Here is a 27,947-nt window from a genome sequence, read left to right as displayed (position 1 = left end):
TATTCCAGGTGCCTTTCTTTGCTCAGATAGGTCTCCTTTCTGGGAATTAACTTTTTATATCCCTCCCTCCAACCCCTGGCTCTGTGTGTATTGGTCTTAGGTGTCCTCTGGAATGCCCCAGCTTCACTTTTCATGAACCTTGCCTGGCTTTCTTCCCCCACTGATCTCTCTCATCTCAGTACTAACTCCTGTAGCACAGTCTACATCACTCGTTTAGCGCTTAGAATGTCTTGCTTTGTACCCCAATGATTTTGATTGTATTGTTGCCTATAAGTTTGTCTTTTTGCACTAATACTGGAATTGCTAAAGCACGACTCTGATCGTTAGTCCTACATTGTAAAGGGAGTGCGGTGGAAAAGTAACATTCCTACCATGTAATAAGTCCTGTGCCAGCTGAGTATATATGCGGTTTCATTTACTTCTCAACCACTCTGTGAACTCGGTGTTATTAACTCTGTTTTAGAGATGATGAAATTGTAAGAATGGCTTACCTTCACTTACTAAACTAATCTAAACTCTGACCTGCCCGCCAGGGTTCCTGCAGTCTGACTTTAGCTCGCCTGACTAGTTCTTCTTATACCCTGCATTCCCTCACTCTATGCTGCAGCCATCTCAAACATGCTCTTAATCTCTCATCACTGTGCCTTTGCTCCAGATAAACCCTCATCCTGGCATCGCTCTGTTTCCCACTTTTGCCTGTAAAAATTCTACTTGTCCTCCAAGGCCTAATCAGGGTTTCTCAGCCTCAGCACTGCTGACGTTTTGGGCCAGATTGTAGGATGTTTAGCACCATCCCTAGCCTTTCTACACTAGAGGCTAAGAGCAGCCACCCCACGCCCCACACCACCCAAGCTGTGACAACCAAACTTTTTTTATTGCCACTTGTCAGTTGCCCTGGGGAATAGAATTGCTCCTGGTTGAGAACTACTGGCCCTAGATTAAATGTTGCCTCCAAGAAATCTTGTTTGTTCCCCTACAGTGGGAAGTAATCCTTCCTCTCCCATGCTCCAGAGTACTTGGCATGAAGCCCGCATCTGGCATATTGCTTTGCTCCATATTGTAATTAGTTGGGTGCATCCTTGTCTGTCCTACCAGACTGTGAATGCCTCCCAGGAGCAGGAACCAGGTCTCATGCATCACTGCTTCTCCCACAGTGCTTGTTGCAGGGCCTTGCACACAAAGGTGATGAGTTACATTTTTTTGAATTTGAAAGCAAAGATTCTATCTTATCTGTGTGTGCTCCTTAAATTGTTTCACTAGGGCAGAGCAAGAGTATAGAGTTGGCTGGTCAATGGTATGGGGGACAGGGTGCTTTTGACTTGTGAGTTCCTGGCCAGGATAGCAGCTGAGTCAATGGTGGGCTGTTTCTAGAAGTTGCTAGGGTCTGGGCTCCAGGCGTTTGTGTATGATGTGTGTGTCTGACCTCCTCTGTGACCGCTTCCCTATCCCTCTGCCCTGTGCTATGAATCATATACAGAATCTGGATGGAGGTGAAATCACTATAGTTAAAATGTTAGGAAAGACAGAGAAGAACATACAAGAGGGGTGTTGAAGAAAGGAAAAGACGCTGCTGAGACTGCTGAAAGGCTGTGTGACTGAGCAAAGGCATGCAGAGGCATTGGAGCAAGAAAGACGAGGGTTTTAGGTGTACAGTTAATAGTTGTATGACCTTGGGAAGTTTGTTAAACTCTGTGAGCTTCGTTTCCTCACTGTCAAATGGGGACAGTAATCCTTACCTTGAAAGGTTATGGCACAGATGAAATGAACTTGTGCATAGAGAGTCCCCAGCCTGTGGCTTAGTTCCCGGTAGTAGTATTACTTACTACTTCTTCTACTCCGACCCGCCTGTAATGTGCTAGGCCTGTGCTGGGTGCTTCTACATACAATCGCTCATGTCATCTTTACAAGAAACGTCTACTGTGGGGTACATAGTGATTTTTCCATATAACCGGTAAGGAAACTGAGACTGAATTAGCTCACAGTTATCCATTTTTTGGGGTTATTGCAACGCACATCTGCCTCAGGCTGATGAAAATGTTTCGGACTTGTGGTGATTGTACACCTCTGTAATTATGCTAAAAACCCTTGAGCTGTACACTAAGATGGTATGTGCATTATATCTCAATGAAGATGTTAAAAAAATAAAAGTGTCACTACATTGGTTGGAGTAGTGATCACCTTCCACTTGCCTTTCTGTAGCCCAATCCATAAGAATCCCTAGTGCTCTGTAGAAAACACATTGAAAACCATGTTGACTTCTATCTCCCTTTCCCCCACTCCTTACTTTGACAGATATGAAGAGGTGCTTCTAAGTCTGAATTACCATGGTTTCTGGAAGCAGAGATCCCTGGTTAGCTAGCTGACAGCTAGGTTCCCTCTGTTTCTGGGCAGGTGTAGATCGCTTTTGAGGACACCAGACTGAACAGCCTTTGGGAGAATTTCTTTCTCCTCCCTCCCTCCCCTCCTCCCTTCCTCCCTCCCTTCTTTCTCTTTTTTTATAGTTGTCACTTCTGGGGAAGCTAAGGGAGAGCCAGGTGGTAATTCTCTCTCACCCACACACCAGGGACCTGAATCCAATTCTTGACCCTTATCATATGGAGCTCCATGACAGGAGATATCAAACGCAGCTGGCTAATTGGCCCCAGTTTTATTTTTCCTGGGTTTGCCTTGTGCTCAGGGCCTTCCTCTGATATCTAGTACTGCTATCATGCTGGCCCCTCAGAAGCAGAGTTCTCCCCTTGGTCCCTGAACATAGATTTTCCTTGTTTCCTCTTTGAACAGCTTTGACAGCCTAGAGGTTTTTTTTGTTTTGTTTTGTTTTGCTTTTTTAAGTTTACTATATGAAAAGTAGGGCAGAAAAAACTTGCACACAATTATTCAAATAACCTCAGCATGGGTTTCGATGTATACATTTCTGCTGCTGCAATAACTCTTCTTTGACCTAAAGGACTGTTACAGTTTGGAGGCACTTTGCTGTTTTTTTGCCTTCTAGCTCCCTGCCTATCTCCTGGTGCAGTCACCATCCTATCTCCTGCCTTGTGGAACATTCTGACCGCCTGCCCTTAATTCAGACAAAGCACAGATTGAAGTCTGCTCAGACCCTCTGGACAGAACAGAGATGACTGATACCATGAGAGATCATCCTTCAGATAACATGTGCTCTTTAGGCTAGGGAATGACCTATCCCCATTTTTCCTTGTAAATACTTAATTATGGATGGCTGTAGCATTCACTCACCAGGGGTACCTCATAGTCAGCTTCCAGGCTACAACCCCAGTGAGTCCAAGCTCTGTGGCCTTCCTCAGGCATTCAGCCCTAACTTCTAGGAGGGCTTCCTGGCATTTTGTGAGTTTCTTAGAATAAAGTATCTGGAAATTGACTTTTAAAAGTCTAAGCATGAGCTGTGGAGTCTGACCTGAGTTCAGATGCAAGCTCGGCAGCGTACTAGCTATAAGGCCAAGTAATTCGGAGGCTCACTTTCCTCATCTGTAGAATAGAATAGAGATGAAAATAAGACACTCTTTGCCATTCATAAGCCCTTAGGCTAGTGAGAGAGGCGGGTATGTAAACTGGCAATGACAACAGCACATCTTCAGGGCTGTAATGGTGGTGTGCACAGGAGACTGTGGGAGTTTCAAGAGGAATAGGGGTGAGGTAATCTAACATGTGCTGGTGTAGCAGAAGACACATTGTCAGCCAGCACTCAGGGAGGGGTACTGGTTGCTAGACAAACTGAGCTACACATCAGAGGGAGTAAGTGTCGTTTGCAATCTGTCCTAGTGCCTTAGCCAGATACAGGGTGAAGCAGCAGCTCCCCCAGATGGTTCCACTCATGTTTCCAGGAAAACCCAGACGGTGGTTTGCTTTGACAGATAGGGAAATTCTTTCTCACTAAGCAGACTGTTGTTTTCCTTCCTCCCATCTTTGTTGGTGAGTCTGCTTTGTCTATTCTGGATGGCAATCCTGTTAATGGCAGGGATTAGTTGTACTTGTAAGGCTTCTGTGTGTGTGTCCATATATGTCTATATGTGCCTTTGTGTTTGTTTCTTTGTGGGTGTGTATACATCATTTTGTGCCTTTCTGTATTTAGATGTGTCTGTGTGCATAAGAAGTAGAGGAGGGGAGGAACACTGAGCCAAGGAGGTAGGAGCTGAGAGAAGGCCCATGAGCCAGGTCAGAGATCAAGGAGAAGATTAGGAGCGAAAGGTTACAGTGCAGTACGGTGTGCAGGACCTGGGGGCAAAAACAGAGCCAGGAAGTATGATCAGGAGTCCAAAGCTGCTGTTAGTCTAGGCAGGATCTGGGCCCTACAAAGTGGTAGGCAGAATGCAAGGGTCATCTACGGCCAGAAATGGGCAAGCCAGCAGAGAGAGAAAAGATCAACTTCAGGTATTAAGTAAGCTTCTGGATCTTCCTGTCTAAGGAGGAATCAGCCACTGGCTCCCAAGGTCCTGCTTGTCTTCAGACCTAACTGGTGTTTGTGTTTGTTTGTCTGTATGTATCTATATTTATGCCAGTCTCTCAGTGCATGTCTGTATCTGCATGTGCATCACATTCAGTGTACTTAATGGCATTAGAAACAATTGGTTTCCAATGCAATGTCTGATTCACTTGAGGATCCATGACCACCACCACCCCTTATTTGTCCTCGTGTTCCCCATCCCCTTATTTCTGTCTTCCTTCTCTAAACATATTTAGTGTCTGGTCTGTGCTGGATGTTGGGTATGCAAAGACTAATAAGGAAGACAGATTTTCTACCTGCAGAGAGCTCACGTATTAGTGAGGCAGAAAGACACACGTGTTCAATCCTAACAGGTATTGTGACCAGAGATGAGCACTGCATGCTCTGTAAGTACAGAAGAGGGAATTTAACCCATCCTAGGGTGCCAGGAAAGACGACACAGAAGAGGTGATGCCTGAGATGAATAGGAGTTAGCCTTGAGAAGAGAAAGGTATAGCAAGTGGAGGAATGAGTATGATGTCCTTTTGGGATCTGTGAATCAGTGGTTGTTTTACTTTGAGCATAGAAGGTAATGGTGGGGCAGGGAGGGAGAGGTTGGAGATGAGGTTTGAGAGGCAGGCATAAGCCAGATTCTTGGCATCCTGAGAAACTTGGATTTTATCCCAAAGATGATGAGCTAGAAGGATTTTAAACAGAGATGCCTCTAATTCTGACTGAAGGTACGTCAGGAGCAGGCCTTGCCAAGCAGATCAAACTGGAACTTGGTTTTCAAAGGGGAGCAGGGTTTACCAATGAAGAAAGAAGGAGGAGCATTCCAGGAAAGATGAACTTTATGAGTAAAGGCAGCAGGCAAAAAAAGAAAAGGGCAAGTTTGGGAGACATCAAGTAGGGAGATGTCTAGAGAATAGTTTCTTCATCTACAAGATAGCGATACCGGTAATACATCCCTTTGACGGCTGGTGAAAGGCTCAAATAAGATAATGGATGTAAAGAAGCCTTTGTAAACCATAACGCTGTATGAACATTTCAATAGTAGCAGTTGGTACGCAGCTTGTCCTCTTCTGCCCTCAGTGCCCAGCAGCCTCAGGCCCTCCCGGGGGTAGGTCAGGTAGGCATGCACCTCAGCAGCATGGCATGATCGGGTAAGAACCAGGCCCTCTTTCACCTAGCAGCCCTGCATCTTGAGAAGGAGGGGCTTAGAAGCTGCTGGGACTCAGAGCTGGTTCACTCAGGATACATCATTTTCCACAGTGTGACCCCTCTTGCCAAGCGACCCAGGTTCAGAATAGTCAAACATTCCTGAAGCACCTTCTACATACAGGTACTGTGAGGGACTGTGCCTTACATGATCTCATTGTCTCCACACTGTAACTGTGAGGTAGTCTGCATTTTACAGACTTAAAGTGATGTGGTGAGTAGGTGGCAGAGATGGGATTCGAGTCTGTATCGGTGAGGTTTTTTCCTGTATGTCCCTTCACAAGTCTTCTGGTATCTCTGGGTGGTGAGCAAGTTCCCTGATTAGTTCAGAGTGGAAAATTCTGTGAGGTCTCAGGCAGTGTGGGGTTGAGAGGATTGGAGAAAGTGTTTCTGGGCTCTGCCTTTGGGATTGAGCCGTAGCCCTTTCCTCCACATAGGACAGTGGTTCTTGCCTTCAGGGACTGACTTTCCCCCATATAGCTGACTCACCCAGGTGCTTTCAATATGTCTGATTAATCTCTGTGTCCTCAGATACCAGCATAGGCAATGCCACATAGTCACTACTCAAAAGATGCTGGTTGGGCAAATGAATGAACAAATGCCTCTTAATAGAGGCTTCATGTCTTCACTCATCCCTTCTGCCTTCTCTTGTGGTACCATCATGCTCTAAAATGAGATTCTGCTCTTAAGGATTTTTTTTTTATATTGCTCATTGACACATAAGCCTAAATTCTCCCTCTTAGAGTTGATTAGGAGCCAGAAGGTTCTTAAAGAGGAGGCATGAGTTTGCCTTACTCTCTTATATTCTCTGTTCCCAAGCCTTTTCCTCTATCCACTCAGTGCCCAAAGGTGAGTGGCATTTATAAAGAACACATGGTGAGCCCTCAACTCTTACCAAGTTGATGTTCTATTTTGGAAATGGAGTCCGGGAGGTTTTCCTGCTGTTGAGTACTTGGCTGGGTTTGTATTTCCCAGGGTGTTGGAAAGCCATGCATAGGAATGGTAGTGAGTGTGGGGGAAAAACTGAAAGGGGAATCAAAACTGACTCTTGTTCATGGGGATTGTAAGGGAGAGAGATTTCCTTAGTACTTGAAGCCATAATGGAGGGAGGATTAGGTGCATTTAGTCCAGGGTCAGCAAAATATGACCCCCTTCCTGTTTTTTATAGAGTCCACAAACTAAGAATAGCTTTTATTTTATTTTTTTTAAATTTTTTTGAATTTTATTTAATTTATTTTTTTATACATCAGGTTCTTATTACTTATCTACTTTATACATATTAGTGTATATATGTCAATCCCAATCTCCCAAGAATAGCTTTTACATTTTTAAATAGCTGGGAGAAGAATCCAAAGAAGAATTTTGTGACATGTGAAATCTGTATGAAATTCAAATTTCAGTGTCCATAAGTAAAGATTCATTGGCACAGAGCCACTCTTATTCATCTACATCTTGTCCATGGCTACTTTCACAGAAGAGCAGAGTTGAGTCGAGTAGTTGTAACAGACTGTATGGCTCACCAAGTCTAAAATATTTACTGTCTGGCCCTTTACAGAAAAAGTTTGCCTGGCCCTGGTCAAACCCACCAGTTTTTAAAAAATAGCTTTATTGGGATATAATTCACATACCATATAATGTACCCATTTACAATTTAATGGTTATTAATGTACAATTTAATGGTTATTACTGTATTCACAGATATGTGCAACCATCACTGGAGTCCGTTTTAGAAAATTTTTGTCACCTCAGAGAGAAAACTAATACACATTAGCTATTGTCCCCCTGTCCTCCTATTCCCCCTAGCCCTAATCTACTCTCTGTCTCTAAAGATTTGCTTATTCTAGACATTTCATATTGGAATCATATAATATGTGGTCCTTTGTGACTGGCTTATTTCACTTAATATAATGTTTTCCAGGTTCATCCATGTTGTAGCATGTATCAGAACTTGATTCCTTTTTATGGCTGAATAATATTCTATTGTATGGACACACTACATTTTGCTTATTCACCCATCAGTTGATGGATATTTGGGTTGTTTCTACCTTTTGGGTGTTATGAATAATGCTGCTATGGTACAGGTTTTTGTAAATAGATTTTTTATTTTATTTAATTTATTTAAAGAATTAAAAAAAATTCTTATTATTTTGACCACACTGCACGGCTTGTGGGATCTTAGTTTCCCAACCAGGGATTGAACCCGGGCCATGGCAGTGAAAGCTCGGAGTCCTAACCACTGGACCGTCAGGGGATTCCCAGTGGACAGATGTTTTTATTTCTCTTGGGTATATACTTAGGAGTGGAATTGCTGGGTCATATGTTGACTATGTTTACCCTTTGAGGAACTGCCAGACTGTTTTCCAAAGTGGCTGAACCATTTTACATTCATGTCAGCAGAGCATGGGTTCTAATTTCTCCATATCCTAACACTTGTTATTATCTGATTTTTTAAATTATCGCTATCCTAGTGGATGTGAAATAATATCTCATTATGGTTTTGATTTGCATTTCCCTGGTGATTAATTTTGCCAAACATCTTTTCATGTGCCTACTGATCATTTGTATATCTTGTTTTGAGAAATTAAAAAAAATTATTTTATATTGGAGCATAGTTGATTAACAATGTTGTGTTAGTTTCAGGTATACAGCAAAGTGATTCAGTTATACATATACATGTATCTATTCTTTTTCAAATTCTTTTCCCATTAAGGTGCTGTATAATACTGAGCAGCGTCCCCTGGGCTATACAGTAGGTCCTTGTTGGTTATCTATTTTAAGTACAGCAGTGTATACATGTCCATCCCAAACTCCCAAAGTCCCCTTCTAAGAATTTGAAAGGGATCTGAAACTTACCATGACCCAAACTGGGTTCTAAATGTCACCTCATCCAACACCTTCTCTTCCTACAGCCTTTGTCATCTCAGTTGAAGGCAACTCCATTATTTCCATTGCCTGGACCAAAAAATACTCTGAATCATCCATAATTCCTCTCATCCCCATATCCATTGGTAAATCCAGTGGGTTCTACCTTCAAAATATGTCCAAAATTTAATCATTTCGCACCCCTACTCCACTGTAGGTACTGAGACTCAACAGCCTCATAACAGATCACCATGTCTACAGTCTATTCTCAGTGTAGCAACCAGAGAGCTTTAAAAGATGTAAACCAGATCATTTCACTCCTCTACTCAAAACCCTGTTTTAGCTCCACTTCTCATTTAGTGTGAAAGCCAAAGTTAACACAAGAGTCAGCAAGGTCCAGGGCTTCCCTAGTGGCGCAGTGGTTGAGAATCTGTCTGCCAATGCAGGGGACACAGGTTCGATCCCTGGTCCGGGAAGATCCCACATGCCGCGGAGCAACTAAGCCCATGCGCCACAACTACTGAGCCTGTGTTCTAGAGCCCGTGAGCCACAACTACTGAGCCCGCATGCTGCAACTACTGAAGCCCACGCGCCTAGAGCCCGTGCTCCGCAGCAAGAGAAGCCACTGCGAGAAGCCCGTGCACCTCAACGAAGAGTAGTCCCTGCTCGCTGCAACTAGAGAAAGCTCGCGCACAGCAATGAAGACCCAACACAGCCGAAAAAAAAAAAAAGAGTCAGTGAGGTCCTATGTGACCTGGCTTCCACTTATCATTAGGATCTCCTCCTCTTCATCTATCTCCTTTGGTCTTTCACTTCAGCCACAGTCCATGCTGTTTCTCAAACACTCCTTGTTTTTCCTGTCTTAGGGCCTTTGTTCTAGCTCTTACCTCTGTCTGGAATATTCTTCCCCCAGATATCCACTTTGATAACTCCCTCATGTTTCCCAATATTTTGTCTTTTCTCATACTTCTCCTTATCAATGAGACCTTTCCCAGACTACCCTATGTAATAATGAAATCTGCAAGCCTACTGCATTTCTGGCACCTACATCCTCATTACACATCACTTCCTTTTTTTGTTTGTTATTTTGGCTTTTTTTTTATTTTTAAGGACTTAATCACCTTCTGTATTCTATCATTTAATCCATAAGGGCAGGGGATCTGTTTTATTCACTGCTAAATCCCTGGTACTTAGAATAGTGCTCAGTGTTGGTACTCTATAAATATTGTTAAGTGGATGAATGCATTTATTTAAAAAGGAACAGATTTATTTTTTTACATGGATTCAAATTACTATCTGGGGTCCCTTACTAACCTTAAAAAATGTCCTTTAGTGCTTTTTATCAATATCAGGTGTGTCAGCTAGCAATGAATTTTTTCAGTGTTTATTTTGCCTTCACTTTTTTTTTTAAATTAATTTTTGGCTGCGCTGGGTCATCGTTGCTGCGCTAGTGCTTTCTCTAGTTGCGGCGAGCAGGGGTTACTCTTCGTTGTGGTGCTCCGGCCTCTGATTGAGGTGGCTTCTCATTGCGGAGCACGGGCTCTAGAGCGCAGGCTCAGTATTTGTGGCGCACGGGCTTAGCTGCTCTAAGGCATGTGAGATCTTCTCGGACCAGAGCTGGAACCCATGTCCCCTGCATTGGCAGGCAGATTCTTTTTTTTTTTTTTTTTTTGCGGTACGCGGGCCTCCCACTGCTGTGGCCCCTCCCGTCGCAGAGCACAGGCTCCGGACGCGCAGGCTCAGCAGCCACGGCTCACGGGCCCAGCCGCTCCGCGGCATGTGGGATCTTCCCAGACCGGGGCACGAACTCATGTCCCCTGCATCGGCAGGCGGACTCTCAACCACTGCGCCACCAGGGAAGCCTCGCAGTAGGATTCTTAACCACTGCACCACCAGGGATGTCCCGCATCCATTGTTTTTGATGAGAAGTAGGCTGTTATTTTTATTTGGCTTCCTTTATGTGAAATGAATTATTTTTCTTTTGCTGCTTTTAAGATTTTCTCCTTGCCTTTGGCTTTTAGCTTTTTCTGTGATGTGTCTGTGGATCTCTTTGCATTTATCCTATCCTCTTTGAAGTTTGTTGAACTTTCTGGATAGGTAGATTAATGCTTTTCAATAAACTTGGGAAATTCCCAGACATTATTTCTTTCTATATATATATATTTTTTCTGCTCCTTTCTCTTCATCCTCTCCTTTTATTTATTTTTACTTTTAATTTTTTTTGGCCACACCACACGACTTGTGGGATCTCAGTTCCCCGATCAGGGATTGAACCGCGGGCCACAGCAGTGAAAGCCCGGAATCCTGACCACTGGGCCACCAAGGAACTCCCCATCCTCGCCTTTTGATCCTTCCATTACGCATATGAGCAAAATGGTGTTCCACATTTCTCTGGAACTGTTCATTTTTTCTCATTCTTTTTTTCTCTCTGTTTTTTGGATTGTGTAATCTCCTTCAGCCTATCTTCCAGTTTGCTAATTCTGTCTTTTGCTGGTTCAGAGCTGCTGTTGAGCTCCTCTCTTAGTTACTATACTTTTCAACTCCACAACATACCTTTGGTTCTTTTTTGTAATTTCTGTCTATTGATATTCTTTATTTGATGTGACATTGTCACCACACATTCCCTTACTTCTTTAATCCTGGTTTCCTTTAGTCTTTGAAGATATTTATAATGGCTACTTTGGAGCCTTTTTTTGTCAAATTTGAAATTTGCTTGCTCTCACAGACAGTTTCTGTTGCCTGCTTTTTTTCTGGTGTATGGCTCATACTTTCCTGTTAATTCGCATGCCATATATATATATATATATATATATATATATATATATATGAAACAATATATGTATTGTTAGAAACTGGATGTTTTTGATCATATACTGGAGCAATTCTGGCTACTGGTCCAACCCCTCTGGGGCTTGTTATTATTTACTTGTTTGTTTGTTTGGTGACTGGAAAGATTATTTCATTGGTCTGTTCCCACCACCTCCTGACGGTGTGAAGCCTCTGATGTTGCTTCTCAGAGGGTGCAGCTTTGGATATGCCCACAGTCACCTTTGGATGGCAATGGTTTTGGCAGGGCTGTCTTTGACTCTGTCTTCTCCTGGCCCCACTCAGCTGTTAAGCTCTGTTAGTTGCCATCTGATTACTCTATTGTTTTCAACAATGCCCTGGGGCATAAATTTTCTCCACAGACTGATCCACTCATATTAGGGCTCCTTTGAAAGGATAGTTCCTGAGATCAGTGTTTGAGATTTGTTCTTACAAGAGGAGGGCTCCTCCCAGCTGTCTCTGTTCCCAGTCAGCAAATTCTTTACCCTGCAGTTCAGCCTATATCTCCAATAAATCCACCCCTCTCCTCCCAATTGCCTTTCACCAGAACTTTCACTGTTTTTCAGAGAGCCCTTGGTCTTAAACTTCTTCACATTCTGTTGCAAATAAAATAATTTCCTTTGGGGAGAGGTTCAAAACTCTCTAAAGCCTGCTTCTCCTACCAGGCAAGAACTCTGAGCTATGGTTCTGGAGTTGGAGGTAGGGACGATGACGTTCTTCTCTTTGAGTGACACCCCCATTTTAGGAGCTGAGCACTTGGTGGAGGGATGGCAGTAGCCTCGTGCCTTCTTGGCTTGCCTCTCCCAGAGTATAATTGCTGTCTTATAAGCTAGGGAAATGGCAGTCAGGTCCCCAGTATGCTCAGTGGCTCTGCATCCAAGGTGAAGTCCCTGCCCCATGAGTGGGGGCTGGGTGGAAGTAGGGAGGCCCACTTCTTTGCTGGATTCACCTAGAACTTAGCTTTAGCAACAGGTAACTGGAAGAAGGAGGAGACATAGCCTTCCAACTGGGAGCTTGGGGATGAGGGAGCCCTGTGTTCTCAGCTGCACCAGTCTGGAATGGAGTTTCTGTCTTACTGATTTGGCAGTGGGGAGAGAGAGAGGGAGCAAGTGTTAATTAAAATACTACAGACTCTCACTGTTCTTACTGAGTTTTAGTAGATCTTCTTGAGCAAATGTTTCTTCATTTGCTATATGCCCTAGGACAATTTCTAGAGATTTTGAATGATGGCTTTTTTTTTTTTTACGGTATCAGAGATTATATATTTGCATTTTCCAAGTTTTCTGTGATAATGAAAGTTATTTGTCATCCGTAAAAACATGCTTATTAAAAAAACCCAAATAACCTAGAATGAAGTAAATTACGTAAAGCCCCTTTCATTCCTCCTCTCCCAGTCCTAGTGCCTTGGGCAGAGGAAACCATCAGCATCTTGATATGCATTATTACAGACTTTTTTCTAGGCATGCACAGACACACGCATGCCATATATATGTAAACAGGTCCATAACCATATAAACGTAAACAGGAGTGTGTGATTCAGTATTATTGTACACCTTGTTTTTCATATCACTATGTCTTAGAAATACTTTCATGTCCACACTATAGAGCTCTTTTCATCTGCTGCAGAGTATTGCCTGGTAGGAGTTAGTATGTATTACTTCAACAATTTCTTCATTTATGTACAATCATGTTTCAAATTTTTTGTTATTTCAAAAAATGCTTCGATACACCTACTTATACGTGACTCCTAGGACTTGCGTGAAGATTTCTTCAGGTTGGATGCCTACAGTCAGAGCTGTTAAATCAGAGGCTAGACACCTTTTAAGTATTGATATACACTGACAAATTGTCCACCTGAAAAGCTATGGATGTTACCTTCTCCAACAATGACAGAGTGCTCATTATGTCCAGCACTAGTTATTACCAATCCTTTCATAGCTGCCTTTTCAAGGGATGGGAAAATGGTATTCATTTTAATTTTTGACTGCTTATGAAGTTGAAAGTTTATACATGTTTGTTTATATTTCTTCTTTATAAAAATATTTTTATATCTTTTGCTCATCTTTTGTTTGGTTTCTAGGTGCTCTTATATTAAGGATCTTTAACTTTCTGTTATATGTCACATAAGGAATGATTGCTTTTAAAAAATAACTTTTGCCACTTTCACTGGAGAGTGGTTCTATGGAGCTTCTCACACTGTCAAGCCAGAAGTCCCCTCTAACTCATCAGTTTTTTTTTTTTTTTTTTTTTTGCGGTACGTGGGCCTCTCACTGCCGTGGCCTCTCCCGTTGCGGAGCACAGGCTCCGGACACGCAGGCCCAGCAGCCACGGCTCACAGGCCCAGTCGCTCCGCGGCATGCGGGATCCTCCCGGACCGGGGCACGAGCCCGTGTCCCCTGCATCGACAGGCGGACTCTCAACCACTGCGCCACCAGGGAAGACCCAAACTCATCAGTTTTTAAAAACATTTTTACCCATAACACATTCTGTCCAGTGCTGTGTATTCCTCCTATGTAAATGTAGCAGTATTGACCCCAAGAAGATAATCCTTTCTGTCTGGGGAAATATTTTTAAATTAGTGATCCATTTCTATCCCCCTTTCATAAGATTCCCCTGGCAGTGGTCCTTGGCTAGCTTGGATACTTTGGTCCCGATAGTTTGCAAGACTGGAGATGTCAAAATTTCTTAGTCTTTGCCATTCTGGCCAGGTACCTAGCAAGTTGCAACTTCAGATGCTGCCTCTAGGATTTGATCTGTGTCATGTGACCAATGTCATGGCCTGAGGACATCAAAGATGATTCCATGACAAGGACTAAGCTTTATCATCGACCTCAGAGAGATTCTCTGTACCTGCATGTGTGCTGGGTACTAGATATATAGGAGTAAAAGGGAAGGTGAAGTTGCTGCCTTAGAAGAAGTTCCTCTAGTTGTGGAAATAGCCATGTAAACAGATGAGGATACTGCAGTAGGATAAGTAGATACTGTGATGGAGTCACGGAAGAGGAAGACCTAAGTTAGTTTTACCCATGTACTGAGTTGCTGATATGTCGTTTTGGTCCGAAGAGATGATGGGAGAAGGAGAGTGTTTTAGCTAAGGGAACAGTATGTGCAAAGACATGAGACTGGTCAAGAGCCTGGTACTTTCAGAGAACTTCAAGTATTTCATTATCATTGGGGTTGGGAGGAAGTGACAGTTGATGTGGCAAAGAAGGCAGGGAGGGTCTTGCCAAGGTTGTGAAATCTCTGTTTTAAATGGAGTTAAAGCTTTCAAAGTGAGGAACATAGAGTAGAATGGAAAGGGCCTTAGAGGTCAGTAGATTACAGTGCCTTGTCTATTGCTGATCGCTTGGCACATGGTCTTCGCGTAGCAAGCACTTAGGAAATATCTGTCTTCTACCTCCTCTGTGTGTCTCCTTTACATATGAGAGATCAGCATCATTGTAATAGTGGGCTTCAGGATTGCACATTCTTAGTATCTTTATATTCCTCTTATAGTATATCAAATGTATTAATATTTAGGAGAGCTCAATTCATACATAGGAGAGCTTATTTTGTGCCAGGTACTATTCTAAGTTCTTTATGTGAATTAATCCATTTATAATACCCTCAATATAAGCGTATTATGAAGTTTGTACTATTATGTCCATTTTACAAATGATGTGACTAATACAGTGAAAGTGAGTGGTAGAACCAGGATTCAAACCCAGGCAGCCTGGCTCTAGAATCAAGCTCTAAACCATAATGTTACACTGAACCCAAGCCAGTGTAACCCTCTGGCCCCTAGCTGGATATCTTTGTTTTAGATTGGCTGGCAATGTGGGGACCTTTTTCTTTCTTCTGTATAGTAGACATAATATGCATTGAGTACCTACTCTAAGCTAAGCATTCTTCTGGGTGTTCTAGGACAAGCTCAAGTGAGAGATACTCATTCAGTTATTTAATAACCACACACCTTGCTCTGTGCCAGGCTCTATGCTTGGAGCTTGGCTTACAGAGCTAAATTAATTATTTATTTAGGTGTTCCAGAAAATTTGCAAGATGGCGGATAAAGAGATAAGTGACAAATAAAACACAGTTTCTATATTTGAGTTGCTTAGGGGGAGTAAAACGGGGGTAATTAAATAGTAATTATGGTATAATGGGATAAATACTGTCATAGATATATACCCTGAGGACTAAGAGAACAAATAGGATAGGGCAATTAATTTGCTTGGGAGAGGTCTGGAAAACTTCACAGAGGCAGTGACTTTTTCTTCAGCAGATAAAGAGAAGGAGAAACATTTTAAAAGGAGCACCTTGTGTAAAGGAAAAAGAGCATGGTTTAGTTTGTTCAAGGAGCCTGAAGTGGCTTGATGTATCTAGAGCAAATGTTGGCAAACTTTTTCTATTAAGGGTCAGATAGTCAATATTTTAGGCTTTGCTGGCCACACAGTCTCTGTCACAAGGACTCGTCTGCCTTTGAAGCATGAAAGCAGCTATAGATAGTGCATAAATGAATGAATGTGGCCGAGTTCCAATAAAACTTTATTTACAAAAACAAGCAGCAAGCTGGATTTGGCCCATGGCCATAGTTTCTTGACCCCTGGCCTGGAGTGTAGATGTCTGATAGGGAGGGAGAATGGCCAGGAAGCTGACTGGAAAGTTAGTCTATGGGGCAGATTGTAAAAGGCCTTGAATGTAAGGCCAAGGGGCTAGGGCTTTATCCTATTGGTAATGGGGAGTCATGAGATTTTAAGTAGGTACATTGGTATAGTTAGATTTATACTTTACAAAGGTCACTCTGGTGACTAATGTGGTAGATGGACTGGCAGAAGTGAGACTAGATGTACAAAGGTGAGTGAGAAATGACTGTCCTCTCCCTGACTTTTTTTTTTTTTTTTCTTTTTTTGCGAATGCGGGTCTCTCACTGTTGTGGCCTCTCCAGTTGCGGAGCACAGGCTCTGGACGCGCAGACTCAGCGGCCATGGCTCACGGGCCCAGCCGCTCTGCGGCATGTGGGATCTTCCCGGACCGGGGCACAAACCCATGTCCCCTGCATCGGCAGGCGGACTCTCAACCACTGCGCCACCAGGGAAGCCCGTTCTCTCCCTGACTTTGAGCAATAGCTTCTGGTCTCACTGAGGACAGATTTTTCACCCCTGAGATGTCCATGTCCCCAGCATTCTGTACCAGTGACATTCAGAGCTGTTGTATCTAAAATTTGTGTCCTTGCTAGATGTTCACGTGGTAAACAAGAGTTGGGAAGCTTCTCAGATCTGGGGCACGTGTGTTGTGGGTTCTAAACATTGTATGTGTGGGGAAGCGGGGGTGGTGCTGTGGTGGTGTGGTTTGGGAGATGTGGTGCATCAGCAGTGGGGAACAAGGGTGGAAAGGGGAAGGAGGAGTAATTGCTTCCAGGCAAGAACGCAGGAGACCTGCCTGATTCCTGCACCCACAGATGTGCTGCTCCTCTTCAAGCTTTACCTCAGTGAATTCTGTTCCCTGATGAAGCTGGCTGGACCTGTTTTGTTGGGAATTCTAGAGACATGTCTCCCCTCCTGTCTGCTCTCACCCACACCCCCTCACTACTGCTTCACTTGGGATGGGGTTGCATGCTTTGTGCCACTGCCAGGGAGATCACTTTTCTGAGCTCATAGAACTAAATATACCTAGTAACAACTGGTCCCTTGGCTCTTCAGAGAGCTGTTGAGCTGCAGCTCTAGCCAGTGCTGTATTCCCCCTGGTAAGGCAGGACTTTCAGGGAGCCTCCTTAGACCTTCCTGAGAGAAGAGCTGCTTGTTCTGAGTCCGAAATAGTAAATCCTTGTTGTGGGAGCCAAAAGTTGCCTCTTTGGTTTTGTTTTGGTTTTGCTTTTTGTTGCTTTTAAACTTTGTCTTATATCAGACACTAGCCATTAGCTGGATGTGGGACAGTGTTCAGAGTAATATGTGATAATGCCTACCTCAAGTATATTGGACATCAAAGTTCTAGTTCTGTACAATTTTCTTGTATGCTATGTTTATGGCTGGGTAACTGGGACCGTCTATCAGAGGGTATATGGTTTGGTAGGGGAGGTAGACGCATAACAAGACTGATTAGGGTATACACAGGGACTGTGGGAGCACAGAATAATCATCTGATCAAGAAGCCCTCGTTGGGCTTCCCTGGTGGCACAGTGGTTAAGAATCTGCCTGCCAATGCAGGGGACACAGGTTCAAGCCCTGGTCCAGGAAGATCCCACATACCACGGAGCAACTAAGCCCGTGCGCCACAACTGCTGAGCCTGTGTGCTGTAGCTGCCGAAGCCCACGTGCCTAGAGCCCGTGTTCCGCAACAAGGGAAGCCACTGCAGTGAGAAGCCCGCGCACCGCTACGAAGAGTAGCCCCCGCTTGCCACAACTAGAGAAAGCCCGCGCTCAGCAACGAAGACCCAATGCAGCCAAAAATAAATAAATAAAGGAAAAAAAATTTTTTTTAATTAAGAAAAAAAAAAGAAACCCTCGTTATCTTCCTCAGGACCAACTGCCCCACCTCTAAGCTGCCCCAAATTGCGACTTATGTATAATACTGTTTGATACGGACAATTAATTTTTTCTTAATTTTAAGTAAAATGTAAACAAAAACATCTTCATAAAATGTTGCATTATAAAATTAATTTGTAATGAATGATCTACATAAAAACAATGTGCTTGCTTTGCAAACACAACCTCATGACAAGTCCCTTAGCCACCACCCTCCCTTCCAATCAAATTGTAGCCCTAAAGCCTCTCCCAAATAAAATTCCAGAGTTGTCACTGGAGCTCAGTGTTGCTAGACCTTTAAATTGTTTTTTTAAAGAGAGCTGGACTTTTGGGGTGAAATTTGATTTTTTAAAAAAATATTTATTGATTTGGCTGAGCTGGGTCTTAGTTGTGGCACGCGGGATCTTCATTGCGGCATGCAGGATCTTTTTAGTTGTGGCATGTGGGCTCCTTTAGTTGTGGCTTGCAGGCTCTTAGTGCAGCATGTGGGATCTAGTTCCTTGACCAGGGATTGAACCCAGGCCCCCTGTGTTGGGAGTGTGGAGTCTTAACCACTGGACCACCAGGGAAGTCCCTGTGATTTTTATATATAGTTTCAATTTATAAAATGCTCTGTGGGCCATTAAAAGACATGTGCAAAGGCAGTCTATGACTTGTGCAAACATGAGTCATTTAATCCTTATCACACTCAAATGAGAGGGATAATTAGCCCTCATTTTGAGGGGAATACAGGCTCAGAGATGCTAAGTAGCTTGCCCAAAAGTCACATAGGAAGGGGTCTGTTTCTAAAGGTTCTGAACTCTTTATATTTACAGTACACCGCCTTTCCTCCCCTTAAAGCCTCAGCTCGGTACTTTGTGACCACCTAGAGGGGTGGGAGGGAGACGTAAGAGGGAGGAGATATGGGGATATATGTATGTGTATAGCTGATTCGCTTTGTTATACAGCAGAAACTAACACACCATTGTAAAGCAATTATACTCCAATAAAGATGTTAAAAAAAAAAGAAAAAAGAAAAAAGCCTGATTGTTGCAGCCGCACTTCCTTGTTCTCTAACGAGGTTCCATCCAGCATCTGGCCCTTCCTTCAGGTATAGCTTCTGTCAGCCCACCCTCCTTGTTTGGCACCACCTTCTTGCTGGCCTTGTTTTCTGACCTTACTCTTTCTTTGCATGCTTTGTGGTACCAGCAGAGCCTGATGTGAGCCCCTGTGCGGATACTCCTTGCACCTTCTTCCCATGAGCTTCTCTGCTCTCCATACACCTCAATGACCAGACTTGGCTATAAAAAGCAGTCTGTTTCTTGTTGGCTCCCTAAAAGTAGCTGGTATATCTCATCACATGGTTTCCTGGAGTTAGCTGATAATGGTAGAAAATCCTCTTCCTTGGGGATTTTGGCATTTCTGCTCCTAAGGCCTGCATATGACAAGTGTTTCTCTAGTCTTAGATTAAGAGGGTCTGGGTTAGAGCCTAGGAGGACTAAAGTAGGGTATACCTTAAAGGACCCCTGATGAATCAAAACTAAAAACGTTATGAGGATTAGAAATTTGATCTCTGTAAAGTTTATGTAAAACCTGACAACTTCTCATTATATCCACATTACTACTTTGTTTCAAGCCACCATTAGCTCACATCTTGATTACTGCAATTGCCACCTGGTTGCCCCGCATCTGCCCTTGTCCTCCTATAGTCTGCTTCTCAACACAGCGTTCAGAGAAATGCTTTTAAAGATGTAAATGCGATCGTGTCGCATATCTCTTCAAATTCCTCCAACAGCTTCCATCTCAGAGTAAAACTCAAAGTCCTTATGATGACCTACAAAAGCCTTTATGATCTGTACCCCTGTTGCTTCTCTGAGTTCATCTCCTGCTAGTTACCACCTCACTTGTTTCTCTTTGGCCACACTGGCCTCCTTGCTATTCCTTGAACATACTTGTTCTTGGCTCAGGGCCTTTGCATTTGCCATTTTCTGTTCTTGGGATACTCTTCCAGTTATCCTGTGTGCCTTTCTCCAACATCTCCTTCAGATATTTGCTTAAAAGTCACTTTCTTTTTTTTGGCGGTATGCGGGTCTCTCACTGCTGTGGCCTCTCCCGTTGCGGAGCACAGGCTCCGGACACGCAGGCTCAGCGGCCATGGCTCACGGGTCCAGCCGCTCCGCGGCATGTGGGATCTTCCCGGACCGGGGCACAAACCCGTGTCCCCTGCATTGGCAGGTGGACTCTCAACCACTGCGCCATCAGGGAAGCCTGAAAGTCACTTTCTTAATGAGACTTTCCTTGACACCTCTAATGAAGATGATAAATCACTAATACCACAACTCTTGGCCTTCCCTCTTGACCTTCTCTGCTTTATACAAATTATTGTCTCTCTCACCCAAATTGGATGTTAGCTCAATGAGGACAAAGATTTTTGTCTGTTTTGTTTACTATTTACTGCATTTCTAGTGCCCGGAACATAGAAATCTTGTATTTGTTGAATAAATGAATGAATGAATTTTTGCCTCCAGACTGACTGTCTCAGACTGCTTGTAACTGTGTCTTCCCTGATATGTCCTAGGGTGTGGTGTTTAAGGTCCAGTGATTTCATCACTTACTCATCACCCAGTGAGAGTAATCAGACTCTCAATAAAATTAACAAAATTGTTTTAAAATTCGTTTTGAAAAATAAGTAACTGAGATTGACAAGAAATGTTCTGAAATAAAAGAGCCATGGAAAGAGGGGGTCAAGACATTAGAAAAATTTTAAAAGCATAAAATAAAATAAAACTGAATTAAAATAAAAAGTATAATAAAATAGTCAAGTGCTAGCAAAAAAATATGGTTTAGTGCAAAAGAATGGAGAGGCTAGAAATATACCCAACTATATATGTAGTTGTTATTACTTTATAATTACTTCTTATTAAATAGCATTTTTCCAAAAAGGGAGTAAAAGACAGATAATTTTTTTTAAGGTCTAAGGCATTTATTTATTTATTTTAATTGAAGTATAGTTGATTTACAATGTTGTGCTAGTTTCTGGTGTACAGCAAAGTGATTCAGTTTTTTATGTATTGATATATGTATGTGTATATATGTGTGTGTATATATATATGTATATATGTGTATATATATATTCTTTTTCATATTCTTTTCCATTATAGGTTATTACAAGGTTTTGAATATAGTTCCCTGTGCTATACAATTGGACCTTGTTCTTTATCTATTTTATATATAGTAGTTTATATCTGCTAATCCCAAACTCCTAATTTATCCCCCACCCACCCCCATTTCTCCTTTGGTAACTGTAAGTTTGTTTTCTATGTCTGTGAGTCTGTTTCTGTTTCGTAAATAAGTTTGTATCAGTTTTTTAGATTCTACATATAGGTGATATCATATGATATTTGTCTTTCTCTGTCTGACTTACCTCACTTAGTATGATAATCTCTAGGTCCATCCATTGCTGCAAATGGCATTATTTCATTCTTTTTTATGGCTGAGTAATATTCCATTGTGTATATATACCACATCTTCTTTATCCGTTCATCTGTCAATGGACATTTAGGTTGCTTCCATGGAAAGACAGATAATTTAATAAATGGAGTTGGGATACTGGGTAGCAATATGGGAAAAAATGTTAAGAGTCACAATTTATAGCATACAATACATTGGATGTTAGGCAGTCTAAAGGGCTGACGATTAAAAAATCCAAACATGTTAAATACTTCAGTCAGTTTACCTTTCTAAGAATTGACAAAATCTCCTTGCTCTGGGCCCTTCACCATGTCACTTACCTAATTCTTATTAAAAAGTAGATTCTCTCACCAATTTCAGATGAGACATTGGGGAGCTGGAGAACCTAACCCACACGTGTCAGAAGGAACCTGAGTTTAGTTGTGGGGGGAGGACACAGAGAACTGTTAAACTTAGGCACTGCTCTTCACTCCTCATCTCGCCGGAGGTCTTGACTTCCCTTCAGGATTCTAGCCTCCATGGGAATGTAGCTAGGCCGTACCTATACCCCAGGTAGTAGACTGCACTAGAGCTGTACTCCAGTATGTAGCTATTAGCCACATGTGGCCATTTAAACTTAAATTAATTTTTAAAAAATTTCTGTTCTTTAGTCATACTAGCCACATTATGAGTGTTCAATAGCTGCCTGTGCCTAGTGACAGTTGTTTGGACAGGACAGATATTGAAGCTTTCCATTATTGCAGAAAGTTGTATTGGACAGTGCTACGTTATAGTTGTGGACATTGTCAAGTTCCTTGTGCTCAGCAGCCTATACCCTGACTAGGTTGAGAGTAATCCAGTGTGGTCTCTCTTCAAACTTCTCTCCTGAGTCTTTAAGCCCAGACGTCTTATGTCTGAAAAACCCAGGGGAGAAAATCATCCCTCGATTATGAGTTTAAGGAATCTGGGACCATTCTGTCAATCATCTGTTCATTTAGTCAGCAACATTTACTGACATTACTCTGGGTCAGACCCTTTCCTTTCTTGGACCCTGGGGATAATGAAAGGTGGATAAGAGACATTTCCGGAAAATTCTACTAAAATGTGTTCTTGTGAGAGTAGTGATCAGAGTTGCGTATTTCTTTGATGTTTGAGGCTCTGTGGAAAGCAGTGATCACTGTTCAATCTTATACATACTAATGTGGTTAAGGATTGGGCTGAATGAGTATCTGTGAAATTAATTACCAGTTAAATTTCTAAAAGCTTTGATTTCTTTTGCTTTTCTTTTTTCTTATAAAAGTATAGTGTGAAAAAAAATCCGCATAACTAAAGGACAGCATATGCGGTACAGGGGAAAACTTTAGACTATAAAGTCAGATACCTTGGGTTGGAATACTAACTCTATCACTTATCAGCTGTAACCTTGGGCAGATGTTTCAGTTATCTAATGCTGCATAACAAACCTCCCCCAAACTAGTGGCTCCAAACAACAAAAACATTTATTTTATCATGTTTCTGCAATCTCGGCTTGGCGTATCAGGGACAGCTCCTGTGTGTCCACTTGGCATCAGGTGAAGTAACTCAAAATCTAGGGGATAGAATCACCTGAAGTCTCAGTCACTCACATGTCTGACTCCTGGGCTGGAAGACTCAGACAGCTTGTGCTGCTCAGACATTGCTAGCTCTAAATAGTCTTTACACATTATCTCTCCAGAATGATAGCTTCAGAGTAGCCAGGCTTCTTACATGGTGGCTCAGAGCTCCCAAGGCATGTGTCCCCAAAGGGAGTGAGCCAGGTGGAATCTATACTGCCTTTTCTAACCTAGCCTGGGAAGTCATTTGACATCATTGCTGCCACATTCTGTTTGTTAGAAGATGAGTCATTAATGTCAGCCTATATTCAAGGGCAGAAGAATTCAACTTTTATGGAAGGATTGTCAAAGAATTGTGGACATATTTTAAAATCATCACAGCAAGTAATTAAATCTCTTTAAACTTAATGTTTTGAGAATTTGGGGCAAACTGTGTTCTTTAAGACTATTACTGCTTTTGGGCTTCCCTGGTGGCGCAGTGGTTAAGAATCTGCCTACCAATGCAGGGGACACGGGTTCGAACCCTGGTCCGGGAAGATCCCACAGCTGCAGAGCAACTAAACCCACGTGCCACAACTACTGAACCTTGCTCTAGAGCCCGCGAGCCACAACTACTGAGCCTGCGTGCTGCAACTACTGAAGCCTGCATGCCTAGAGCCCGTGCTCCACAACAAGGGAAGCCACTGCAATGAGAAGCCCGGGCACCACAACGAAGAGTAGCCCCCGCTCGCCGCAACTAGAGAAAAGCCTGCGAGCAGCAGCGAAGACCCAACGCAGCCTAAATAAATAAATAACTAAAGACTATTACTGTTCTCATTTGTAAAATAGGTGTGATAATTCATTAGTTGTGAAGATTAGATGAGAAAATATAAGCTCTTGGAATGTTGCTTAGTGTGTAAATGAGTGCTCAAAAGTTGTTAATTCTTCCTTTTCCATAATTAAAAAAATATGAGGAAGGAATTTCTTATTCACGTTTATTTTTTTCTCAAACGAAACATATAACAAAGAAGAAAAGGCAGTCTAGTTAGTAAGTAGGACATATTCACATGGAAGGATACATGGGTGATGTGATACACTTGTACATCCGGCAGGTGGGATGTGCTGTGGGTAGCTAGGTGACCTGTGAGGAGATCTTAGTGGGCTGGCTCCCAGGTATCTCTTGTGACTTATGTGCTTTCCCTTGCAGTTCCTGAGGGAAGACCTCAATTACCACGACCCAACGGTGAAACACAGCACCTTCCATGGTGAGGATAAGCTCATCAGCGTAGAGGACTTGTGGAAGGCATGGAAGTCTTCAGAAGGTAATAGGCAGCTTGGTTGTCAATCCTAGTTGCCGGAAGGTTTAGAGAAGAGAGAAGAAGATGGGTAGCAATTTGGCCTTTAAAGGACATGAGTATAAAATGCTTAGTAAAGAGCAAATTACTGAAATGGTTCTACATACAGTCACTGAATAGAGACTGTATAGAGACTGAATAAGACTGAAGAGAGTCACTGTGCTGAGAATGGGGGAAGATGCTCCAAACAGAGTTGGAGTTGTTCTCATTAGAATTCTTATCGAATCCTATCCTATCCCTACACCTCTCCTTACCAGCTCCCCCCATCCCCCAAAGGAACCTCACAGCTTTGGCTGCTTCATCTCCAGAGACAGGGAGTTTGCTGGCCTTTTGAGGCAGCCCCTTTCTTCTGAAGCTCCCCACTTGGTCCTGGCTCTGCTGAGTCCTAGATGATTCAAAGGTTGGGTCGAAGTGCAGTTGAACTCTCTCCGGAGTCTTCTCTTCCAGGTTAAATAGCCCTAGTTCTTTGAAGAAAACATTTTTTTCCAGCCTCCTCTTCATCTTGGTCTCCTGCATATGGACACTTTTGTTAATGTATTTCTTAGATCATGGCTCCTACAGTTGGACGCAGACCCCCAGGTGTGGTTTGATCAGCACAGAGCCGAGCAGGACCATCCGCTTCTCAGTTCTGGACCCTGTGTGTCTGTTAATGCAGTCTGATTAGATACTGGTACCCTCAGCAGTCAAATCACTCTGCTGACTCATGTTGAACTTATTAAATTAAAACTTTAGGGCTTCCCTGGTGGCGCAGTGGTTGAGAGTCTGCCTGCCGATGCAGGGAACATGGGTTCGTGCCCTGGTCTGGGAAGATCCCACATGCCGCGGAGCGGCTGGGCCCGTGAGCCATGGCCGCTGAGGCTGCGCGTCCGGAGCCTGTGCTCCGCAACGGGAGAGGCCACGACAGTGAGAGGCCCGCGTATGCAAAAAAAAAAAAAAAAAAAAAAAAAAAAATTAAAACTTTAGCTCTTTAGATCTTTTTCATGTGTAAGACTGCTAAACCATGATTACCTTTTTTTTTTTTTTTTTTTTTCTCCTAGAGCATTTGCTTCAGAATTCTGAGTGAAAGAGCATGTCTAATTGTATGAGGCTTGACAGGGAAGGAAAAAAACAGTGCCTTAGCTTCCTTTCCATTTGTGTCTATGGCTAAAGCTTCCTTTGGTACTAATAAGAATGGAAGCAATCTCTCCCCTGGGTCTCTTAGGGTATGTCTTGATGCTAAGAAGAGTTAAAAATAAGTGACCACCAGCATTCCTGGTTTTTCAGATGAGGAACCTTAGGCCTAAATTTATTTATTTATTTAATTTAAAAAAATTTTTTAACATCTTTATTGGAGTATAATTACTTTACAATGATGTGTTAGTTTCTGCTTTATAACAAAGTGAATCAGCTATATATATACATATATCCCCATATCTCCTCCCTCAGGCCTAACTTTATAAAGTTACTTGTTCATTGTATTTAGTAAATAGTGGAGCCAGGACTTAGACCTGGACCTTCTGCTCTCTAGGCCAGTGCTTTTCCATGCCACCGTGGTTGAAAGCACTGGTCTGGTTGTAGAGAAGACCAGTTTTGGTAGGAATGAGGCAGTTTCTATTTTTGTTTAAATTCTTACCTAGGGGGCTTCCTTGGTGGCATAGTGGTTAAGAATCTGCCTGCCAGTGCAGGGGACACAGGTTCGAGACCTGGTCTGGTAAGATTCCACATGCTGCGGAGCAATTAAACCTGTGTGCCACAACTACTGAGCCTGCGTGCCACAACTACTGCAACCCGTGTGCCTAGAGCCCATGCTACACAGCAAGAGAAGCCACCACAGTGAGAAGCCTGAACACTGCAAGGAAGAGTAGCCCCTACTTACCACAACTAGAGAAAGCCCGCGTGCAGGAATGAAGACCCAGTGCAGCCAAAAATAAATAAATTAAAAAAGAAAATTCTTACCTAGGATTATGGAATTTCAGTTCTGGAAGGTATCATCTGTAATATAGATGGAGAACATTAGATTTAAACAGGAAGACCTGGATTTTTAAAAAAAATATTTATTTCTTTGGCTGCTCTGGGTCTTAGTTGTGGTATGCGGTATCTTTGTTGCTACTTGTGGGATCTTCATTGTGGCATGTGGGCTCTTTAGTTGAGGCATGCAGGATCTTTTAGTTGCGGCATGTGGGATCTAGTTCTCTGACCAGGCTGAACCTGTACCCCCTGCACTGGGAACATGGAGTCCTAATCAGTGGACCACCAGGGAAGTCCCAGGAAGACCTGGATTCTAATCCTGGTTGTAGGATGGACAGGCTGATGCTTGTTAACTCTGTTTTTAATCAATTTAGAAGAAGCATAATTTAGCTATATAGATAGCTTTCTGGAAATTGTTATCCTTGTGGGGGCTTTTGTTTAATAAGCTCCTGAGCAACTCAGGCTGTCTACTGATGTGAGATCAAGCACAGAAATGATCTTTGGAATGATACCAGCACTGCCAGGAAAAATCTTCTAACAGTACTATTTAATTTTAGTTTTCTTCTTTTTCTGTACTAACTTGAGGCCATGGCGCCTGGGTTTTAAGAGAGGGTGTCAAAAGTCGGAACTTAGAATGAAAGATGGCAGGGAGAGCATTCCTGACCTTCTCTGAAAGCCAAAGAGAAGTAGCTGGGAAGGGAAAGTGACCAAGAGAGGGCAGAAACAGAGGGATTAAATCATAGTATTAGAAAACAGCTCAAGACAATTTTCTGGTAAGGACTTTATTTCTGGACTCAGCAACTAATCGGAACACTACCAAGCATGTTCTAAATGACAGGAAGATGGAAGACAATGGAGTGAGTTTTGCAGAGTTGGTACCCGTTACTGGTGAGCAGAGAAAAACATTTCAATGCACAGTGATGTAGCTCATAGCTAAGCTAGAAGTGATATATATGTACCATTTTAAGATTTGCTCACCATGTGTCATGCCTGATGGTTTGACAAACTAAAAGTGAGAATCTTCTTGTGTACTATTTCTCCCAACAGTTTGTTTCATTCCAAGTAAGGCCCCTAATCTCTCTGGAGTTATGATTTCCAGAGCTACAAAAAACCATGTACTATTCTGTCACTGGCTCAAACTGGCTGGCCTGAGTTTTTCTAGATGATGTAGATATCAGCAGTGGTCATTTGTATTCAGAACATTAGCTGACTAATGCCAGTACCATCTATGTGATTAATGTTGTTAACATTTTCTGACTAATGTTGGGGCCAGCCTTTTCTCTGTGTTATTTAGATTTAAGCAGAAAAGCCTGATAATTTCTACATTAGCCAGCTCTGGACTTTAATAATAAAAACAACAACAACAACTACAAAACTACTCTAATGTTTATATCGTATTTAATATGTGCTAGGCAGTGGTCTGAGTGCTTTACAAATATTAACTCTTATTTCTTACAAAAACCTTATGAAGTTTAAATATTACGATTGTCTCCATTTACAGATGAGGAAGATGAAGCAGAAAGAGAGTGATTAAGTGAAATAATGTAATGCAATTTTGTCACTAACTATCCAGGGTTAGTGCAGACTTCATAAGAAAAGGGCACAATACCTAACAAGAATACTGTCACTTCAGACACCAAACTAGCCATAAGCTCTGGGTGTTCCTAGACCACCTGTGCTCTGACCAACTGGCTACAAAATCAGGGGTTCCCACAATCCCCTCAGGTTTAATAATTTACTAAATAACTGTTAGGATTCAGGGAAGTGCTATGCTTATGACTACAATTTCATTATAAAG

General features: G+C 42.6%; 1 protein-coding gene across 3 annotated transcripts in view; it reads left to right on the top strand.

Moving 5' to 3' along the window:
• The window catches only part of STIM1 (stromal interaction molecule 1), a 192,534-nt gene that overhangs the window by 114,437 nt on the left and 50,150 nt on the right, over window positions 1-27,947 (top strand). For all 3 annotated transcript variants that reach the window (XM_079930329.1, XM_079930328.1, XM_079930330.1), the window contains exon 3: window positions 24,055-24,169. In XM_079930329.1, the coding sequence (XP_079786455.1) occupies window positions 24,055-24,169 (115 nt within the window). The remainder of the gene's footprint in view (window positions 1-24,054; window positions 24,170-27,947) is intronic.

Source organism: Stenella coeruleoalba, assembly GCF_951394435.1.
Source record: "Stenella coeruleoalba genome assembly, chromosome: 8".
Taxonomy (NCBI): Eukaryota; Metazoa; Chordata; class Mammalia; order Artiodactyla; family Delphinidae; genus Stenella; species Stenella coeruleoalba.
Note: the sequence above shows the minus strand (reverse complement) of the source record. Positions and strands in the feature narration are given on the sequence as shown.